The 7,466-nt window shown below is 56.9% G+C and overlaps 1 protein-coding gene across 1 annotated transcript in view; it reads left to right on the top strand.

Moving 5' to 3' along the window:
* The first annotated feature begins 1,388 nt into the window (after positions 1 to 1,388).
* Positions 1,389 to 7,466, top strand: part of R3HDM2 (R3H domain containing 2) — a 17,126-nt gene continuing 11,048 nt past the window's right edge. The window contains exons 1-11 of the mRNA XM_029958948.1: positions 1,389 to 1,492; positions 1,708 to 1,906; positions 2,181 to 2,222; positions 2,666 to 2,752; positions 3,131 to 3,257; positions 3,491 to 3,569; positions 4,244 to 4,303; positions 4,454 to 4,594; positions 4,967 to 5,075; positions 6,055 to 6,150; positions 7,159 to 7,190. Of these exons, the coding sequence (XP_029814808.1) occupies positions 1,739 to 1,906; positions 2,181 to 2,222; positions 2,666 to 2,752; positions 3,131 to 3,257; positions 3,491 to 3,569; positions 4,244 to 4,303; positions 4,454 to 4,594; positions 4,967 to 5,075; positions 6,055 to 6,150; positions 7,159 to 7,190 (941 nt within the window). The 5' untranslated portion in view covers positions 1,389 to 1,492; positions 1,708 to 1,738. The remainder of the gene's footprint in view (positions 1,493 to 1,707; positions 1,907 to 2,180; positions 2,223 to 2,665; positions 2,753 to 3,130; positions 3,258 to 3,490; positions 3,570 to 4,243; positions 4,304 to 4,453; positions 4,595 to 4,966; positions 5,076 to 6,054; positions 6,151 to 7,158; positions 7,191 to 7,466) is intronic.

Below are 7,466 nucleotides of genomic sequence, written 5' to 3' on the forward strand. Positions count from 1 at the left end.
ATGTTCCCCTTTTGGAGTGAAGAGGAGGATATGAACGTGTCCAGGCTCCCTGGCCCGTGGCCAGCGTTCCCAGTGTGCCACTGCTGGCCCAGTTGCTTTGCCAGCCCTCAGCTCGACAGCACCTCACCCACCTTCTCCCTTCCACCTTCTCCCACCGGTGCTTCCTTCTCTCCCCCGACACAGATTTTTGTGGCTTCCCTGACGTCGCATCCCTGTCGTTTTTTTCCTCTCCCGAGGCCCAGCTCGATCCCACCCCCCCCTTCCCCGAGTCCTCTGAACTTCCCCACCCTCTGCAAGCCTCTGTCTGTCACCAGCTCGTGTTTGCCACCCCCTCGCCCCGGCCCACGGCTGCCCGAGGGAGCGGGGCTGATTCATTCATCCCGCAAGGAATCCTGCTCTGGGAAGCAGCAGAGCACAGATCTCCCCTGAGCTCTGTGTGCAGGGAGAGCTCCTGGAGGCTGCCTGGCGGGCAGGGAAGCTGCAGCAGGAGGGGGCAGCTGATAAATGTCAGTTCTGTGGCTCTGAGTTGTCGTTTCTGGGAAAAAATCCGATGATGTTTCCCTGTGTGGTGCTGGAGTTCCGTTGCAGCAGGATGGGAGAGGATCCCGTTATCCTTCTGAAATTTGGCTGAGGTGTTTGGCTCGGGGGGAAAAGCTTGTTAGAGGGTGGGTGGTGCAAAGGGAATGAGCTGTACAAAACCTGCTCTTCTGTTTGAGTGTCGTGTGTGCAGATCCGGTGCCACCTCCTCCTTCCCTTCCCCAAATCTGCTCCAGATCCTCCTGGATTGTTTAGACAGGCCCCCAGCCTGGGCACAAGGCTGGAGTTTCCTACACTGTGGAGTATTTTGGGGAGGGGAGAGGCAGAGTCCACCACCTTCACCCCCTGCCTAATCCAGACTCCCACAAAGGAGGCACATCAGGCAAGTGCTCCCTTTTCCCTTCCTGACCCAATTCCTGCTGGAGCCCTGAGCACAGCGGGATTCCCCGGGGGGGACTCCTCACCCTGCACAGGCAGCATCCCTGGGAACACCCCAGCCTGCTGGGATGAGGCCAGGCCCCTGCAGCTGGAGGATGGATGCTTTCCCTGCCCCCTTTTCCCATGGATTTCATGGGATATTTCCCACTTGCTGAGGTGCTGCTCAGCCTTGACTTAAGTAACTTTTCCCTTTCCTGGTTGTCCCATCCCTGGCTCTGGACTGGCAGCAGTGAGGGAACAGCTCGTGGGAAACCTCAGGCAGGTGGTGGTGGGGTGAGGGAAGCTGAGGTGGCTGAGCTGCCTCCTTGTGTTGTGGGGGCTGGGATTTGGGGCAATAACGCAGGTTTTTGGTTGTTTGCCCTGGGGCAGAGCAACAGCTCAGGTTCCTGGAATTTATTTCAGGGATGCTTGTTGGTTTAGGGCTGCCCTTGGTCTCTCTCTACACCAGTCACCTGCCTGGGGACCTCTCTCTGCCTCAGGGCCTTTGTCCAGCCCTGCTGGTGCCTCCAAAATCCTGGTGAGATCCACAGAGCTCCTGCCAGGTCCCCTCAAACGGGGGCTGCACCCAAGGGCTGGGTGGGGGGGGCTTCAAACAACCACTGGGTTTGGGGTCTGCCCACAAGGTGGGTTCCAGGGAAGCTACAGCCTGGATGTGCAGGAGTTTGTGTCCAGGGGGAACCTCCCTCCACCCCCTGACTCCCTCCCTGTCCTGCCCCGTGCCCCCTCCTGCAGGTGCCCGTCGCTGCCTCGGAGGGCTCCGAAGATGTCCAACAGCAACACGGCACAGGAGTCCCTGGAAATTATGAAGGAATCGGAAAAAAAGGTGGTTGAGGAGTCTGTGAACAAAACCAAATATGTATCCAGGTCACCAAGCAAGGAGGAGGCGGAGAAGGACGGGGGGGAGGAGGTCAGCGTGCGCCAGGAGTCTCAGGTGAGTGTGGACGGGGAGAACTGGGCCCTTCCCTGCTGCTTCCCGTCCCTTCCCAAAGGGACACGAGGCTTTTCCACGGGGCCCCCACACTGTGCAGCCTTCCCAGCCTGCTCCCTGCCCTGTGCAGACTGGAATAATTGAAATATTCCCTGGGGACACACTCGTGCTCCGTCCCCCTGTCGTGACCCGCGGGATCAGAGCCCCCTTTTGTGTCCCGGGAATGGCAGAAAACTTCCAGGCTGAGCTTCCTGCCTTCCCTTCCCTCTCTCCACAGAGGCGAACGTCGAGCCACGGGCACGCCAGGAAAAGAGCCAAGGTAGGACCTGCCCTGACATCCTGGTCTTCTGTGGGCTGTTCTGAGCTGAGCCCTGAGCTGAGCCCTGATCCCAGCCTTGGGATGCTGCTCCCAGGCCTTTCCTGTCTCCAGAAGCCACATGGAGCAGTTGATGGTTCAGGACAGGGAATTCCATGTGCTGGAAACGGGGGAAAGGCTGGAATTGCTCTGGCTGAAGATCAGAGAGTGCAGGAATTGAGGCAGGGAACTTCTCACTTAAAGTGTGGTTCAAAGGCTGAGGGAGGAAAACAACTGATTGCTCAGGGATTCCAAGGCATTGTGTGTCCCTGGATACCCCTGGATATTCTGTTATTAACTAGTTTAATTGGGAATGGCTGCACCAGTGGCCTGGGAATGCCACTGCAGGAGCTCAGGTGTGTGTTGCCTCAGGTGTCTTAACCACCCTCTTTCTTTTCCTTCTCCAGTCCAATTCAAAGCTTAAACTGGTCAGGAGTTTGGCTGTGTGTGAAGAGTCCTCGGGCCCCTTTGTGGATGGGCTGCTGGAGTCCCAGGTAGGCCCAGAATGAGACAAATTTGGGAGTGTGGAAGCCCAGAACATCCACATCTTGCCAGAACCGACGTTGTGTCCAGGGCCAGTGCCTCGGGGAGCCAGGAAATTCCCACAGGAGCTGGCTGGGAAGGAAGTGGCTGTGCCTGGGACCCCTGCTCGTGGGTGTGGAGGCACCTCAGAGCCTGCCCAGGGCTCCCTGGGAGGAGGGTGGGGAGGGACAGCTCTGTCTGCTCTCACAGAGAGTTTCCTTATGGATTCCTATGGATTGTCTGTGACCTGAGACCTTCCCGGGGTGCTTCTCTCAGCCACCAGCATCTCCAGCCACAGCCAAGGCTCAGGGGGTGTCTGAGGGGCTCCAGCCTGCTTTGTTCTGTTCCAGGACATCATCCAGCTGCACGTGAGCTGCCCCTCGGACAAGGAGGAGGAAAAATCCACGAAAGATGGGGTGGAGAAGGAAGAAAAAGACAAGAACAAAGAAAAAACACCAAGGAAGATGCTCTCTCGAGGTCAGGTGCTGGTTTGAACTGGGGAGGTGTTGGTTTGGATGGGGCAGATTGGGAAATGTGGGAACATCATCCCTGTAAAGACACACAGGCACAGCCCTTCCCCTTCCCTTCTTCCTCTTCCTTCTTCCCCCTTTCTCCTTCCCCCTTCCTTCTCCCTTCCCTTCCCCTTCCCTTCCCTCTGGGCTGTTGCAGTGCTCTGTTAATTTGTTCTGCTGCTGCTGTTGTTGTTTCAGATTCCAGCCAGGAATACACAGACTCCACTGGAATAGATTTGCATGAATTTTTAGTAAATACACTGAAAAAAAACCCACGGTAGGTGCTGGGCAGTAAAACAGCTCCCTGGGGGGGTGATGGAGGGGGTGACTCCCACCCCTGGGGGTGTTCCCATATCCTGGGGGATTGCAGCACCTGCAAGTGTGTTTGTGTTTTCCTTCTTGGAATTCCAAGAGCGTTACCAGTCCTGGGGCAGTGCAGAAATAAAAAGCATAATGGTAATTTATCTCCTGTTTCGTTCCAAACATGGAATTTTGTGTGATGGAGAGAGAGAGAAAGAAAAATGGCTTGTTTGGATGCAGTGAAGGAGTCTTGATTGTGTTAAACCCCGTTCTGTAAGTGGTTGTCAAATACCAACCTGCAAAGGAGCTGCTGTGGCAATAATCCACGGAATCCAGGGAAAGGCTGGCATGGGAACAGCAAAGCTGGAGTCACCACCAGTGGAGCTTCCAGCAGAGCAGGGATTCAGGCTTTCCAAAGCCAAGCACTGTTAGCAAAACAACCTTAAACTGAAAAGATCTGGTGATTAATTTAGCATGTCTGAAAAACGTGGAGTGTTCCAGCCCCTTCCCCTGGGGGTGGGTGAAGCCAGGTCGGTGCTGCCACTTGGGCTGGGTGTTTGGGACCCTCTCTGCTGCAGGAGAGGGGCTGGGAGCAGGGAAAGCTGTTCCACTGTCCCTGAAGTGGCCTTTTCCTCTCTCTTTTCTCGCCAGGGATCGAATGATGCTGCTCAAATTGGAACAGGAGATCCTGGAGTTTATTAGTGATAACAAGTGAGTGAGTTTGTGCTGAGCAAAAAAGGGGTTTGTGAGGTGGAGCTGAGGAGTTTGGGCTCCCAGGGGAGAAGGGAACATCCCCTGTTCTCTTGTACATCCTGATATGACACTGCTTGGAATTGTGACCCTCTCCCTGCCTCTTCCCAGCAATCAGTTCAAGAAGTTCCCTCAGATGACCTCGTACCACAGGATGCTGCTGCACAGGGTCGCTGCCTATTTTGGGATGGACCACAACGTGGATCAGACTGGGAAGGCTGTCATCATCAACAAGACCAGTAACACACGAATGTAAGGGGGAGGGAGCCTGCCCTTTCCCTTTGCCCTTGCCTTTTCCCTTTTCCTTTCCCTTTCCCTTTCCCTTTCCCTTTCCCTTCTCCCTTCCCTTCCCCACAGCCCAGGAGTGCTCCAGAGCAGGATGGGTTCCACACCACACTTTTTTGCCTCCTAAGAAGGGCAGGGCCCCTCTCTAGAAGAATCAGGTCATGGAATGAATAAGTAGGGAAGATCCTTCCCTTCCAGCCCTCCCTGGCTCTCCACAGTTCCCAGAGAAGGGCAGGAGCTCTCGTTGCCATCAGCCAGAGCTGGAATTTCACACAGCAAACACCTCTGCATGTTCTGGGCCCCTTTCTTCCCTCCTAACAAGGGCTGGTTTTCCTGCAGCCCCGAGCAGAGGTTCTCTGAGCACATCAAGGATGAGAAGAATGCAGAGTTCCCACAGAGGTTTATCCTGAAACGGGATGACACCAGCATGGATCGGGATGACAACCAGGTGAGGGGGGGGTCTGCATCCCTTGGGAGAGTCAGATGTGACCTGTCTAAGATGAGAACAACTCCCAGGGTTCTCTTGGGTTTCCTCCAGTAACATTGAATAGGAGCTCCCACCCCACCCAAGCAGCAGCATCTCAATATGAAAACTTCCAAACACCATGGAAAGGGATGAAGAACTGTGGGGGTGCTTCTCCATGCCCTGAAATCATCTGGGGGCTGGGCCAGGCTTTAAGGTGAAGCCTTTTGCCAAGGTTTCCTTGGAAATGCCCTGAGCTGAGTGTTGCCAAGTGTGTCTCCCCACCTTTCCTTTAAAAGACCTTAAAGATCATCCAGTCCCACCCCAGGCCATGGGCAGGGACACCTTCCACTATCTCAGGTTGCTCCAAACCCCATCCAACCTGGCCTTGGGCACTTCCAGGGATGGCACAGCCACAGCTTCTCTGGGCAACCCGTGCCAGGGCCTGCCCACCCTCCCAGGGAGGAATTTCTTCCCCAAATCCCACCCAGACCCAGTCCCATCACCCCAGCTCTGTCCCGTGCTCTGGGACGTGTTCCTGGGTCTCAGTCAGGGGCAGGAGCTGTTTGCTGCAGTCAGTGCCAGTTTGTGGTCTCCCTGTGGTGCCACTCAGGGCTGCAGCTGCCCACGGAGCTCAGAACCCACGAGGGAGCAGGAATGTTGGCACGGGCTCCAAACAGTGGCCTTCAGCTTTCCTCCCTGGGAATTGGTGGTATTCCAGACCTCTGGATCAGGCAGAGTTCAGGCAGGGTGGTTGTGCTTGAGGCAGGAGGTGGATGGATGTCCAGGAATGTCCATCCCTGGATGCCTGTGGGATGTTCATGCCTAGACACAGGTGGGTGCAGAGGCAGAGGCCGGCTCACCGCTCCCAGGCTCCACAATCCACCTCCTGCCCGACATTCCCAGCAGCTCCCCCTGCTCCTGCTGGCAACTGCTGACCCCTGAGCTGTGTTTGTCCCTTCAGATCAGACTCCCCTTGCAGGATGGGAGAAGGAGCAAATCCATAGAAGAGCGAGAGGAGGAATATCAGCGGGTCAGGGAGCGGATCTTTGCGCGAGAGGTGAGTTTGGACCCCTCACCTGCCAGGAACCTCCCGGAGCTCTGGGGCAGGAGGTGGCCTTGAGTGTGCCAAAGAGGTCAGATCTCACTGTTGCCTTTCCCACCGATTTCCCAGCGGTTTGGGGATCTGCCATTGAATTCCAGCTCCCAGCAAAGGGGTCTGAGATGTCGGGGTAGAGGAGCCACACCTGCACCCCCCAGTCTGCAGCTTCCCTAAAATTCCAGGGAGCAGCAGAGGTGGCAGAGGAGGCAGTTCTGCTCCTTGCTGCCCCAAAGATTACAGGTTTACGCAGTGGCAGTTTTGGGATGACCAGAAAACCAGTTGCTGAACCCAAAAGGAGCAGCAGCTGCATCTCCCCAGTGCTGCAGCTTCCACCTCCTGACCCAGCAGTGCAGGGCTCTGCCTTCCCAGGAGGAATGTGGCCCTTTCCAGGAGGAATGTGGCCCTTTCCAGGAGAAATCTGCATCTTCCCTGGGCTCAGGGCCTGCTCACTCTCCAGCCAGGGGTGGTCAGGGATTTGTCTTACCTGCACAGGCCCAAAGTCCTGGCTTAGGGCAGGGGCTGTAGGACAGCACAGAGTGGGATGTCCTGACTCCTGCTCAGTGTCCTGGCCTGAGCCAGCTTTGCCTCTGCCTTCCAGAGGCAGGGATGACCAGCATGGATCAGGCTGGGCTGGCCTTGAGCCCACTGCCTGGTTTTCCTGGCAATAAATGCCTGGCCTTGATTGTCACGTGGAGGAAGGTGCCACCAGAGCTGCCTCAGAGCAGGGGAGGAGGGAGCTGAGGACTCAGATTTGAGAGATCCTGGGTCGCAGGTGCCAGGGAAGGTTCCCAAGGGCCTGGATGGAGATCCACAGGGATCAGGAGGCTCAGCACCACTCCTGTACCTGCTCACAACACACCCCATGTCCCAGCCCCACCCTCTGGAACCACCTGGGGTCGTTCTTTCAGAGCCACTAAGTCTCCCTTTTCTTTCCTTCCCTTCCCACCTCCGTGGTCGCGCTCCCAGTCTGGCCAGAACGGATTCCTCACGGACAGCAGGTGAGTGCTGCCCAGCACCCTGGGGTGTCCCCAGAGCCCTGAGTGCTGCCCAGAGCCCTGAGTGCTGCCCAGCACCCTGAGTGCTGCCCAGCACCTGGGGGTGTCCCCAGAGCCCTGAGTGCTGCCCAGCACCCTGGGGTGTCCCCAGAGCCCTGAGTGCTGCCCAGCACCTGGGGGTGTCCCCAGAGCCCTGAGTGCTGCCCAGCACCTGGGGGTGTCCCCAGAGCCCTGAGTGCTGCCCAGAGCCCTGAGTGCTGCCCAGCACCTGGGGGTGTC

The sequence above is a fragment of the Manacus vitellinus genome, unplaced genomic scaffold (assembly GCF_001715985.3).
Source record: "Manacus vitellinus isolate BGI_N305 unplaced genomic scaffold, ASM171598v3 scaffold_181_pilon, whole genome shotgun sequence".
Taxonomy (NCBI): Eukaryota; Metazoa; Chordata; class Aves; order Passeriformes; family Pipridae; genus Manacus; species Manacus vitellinus.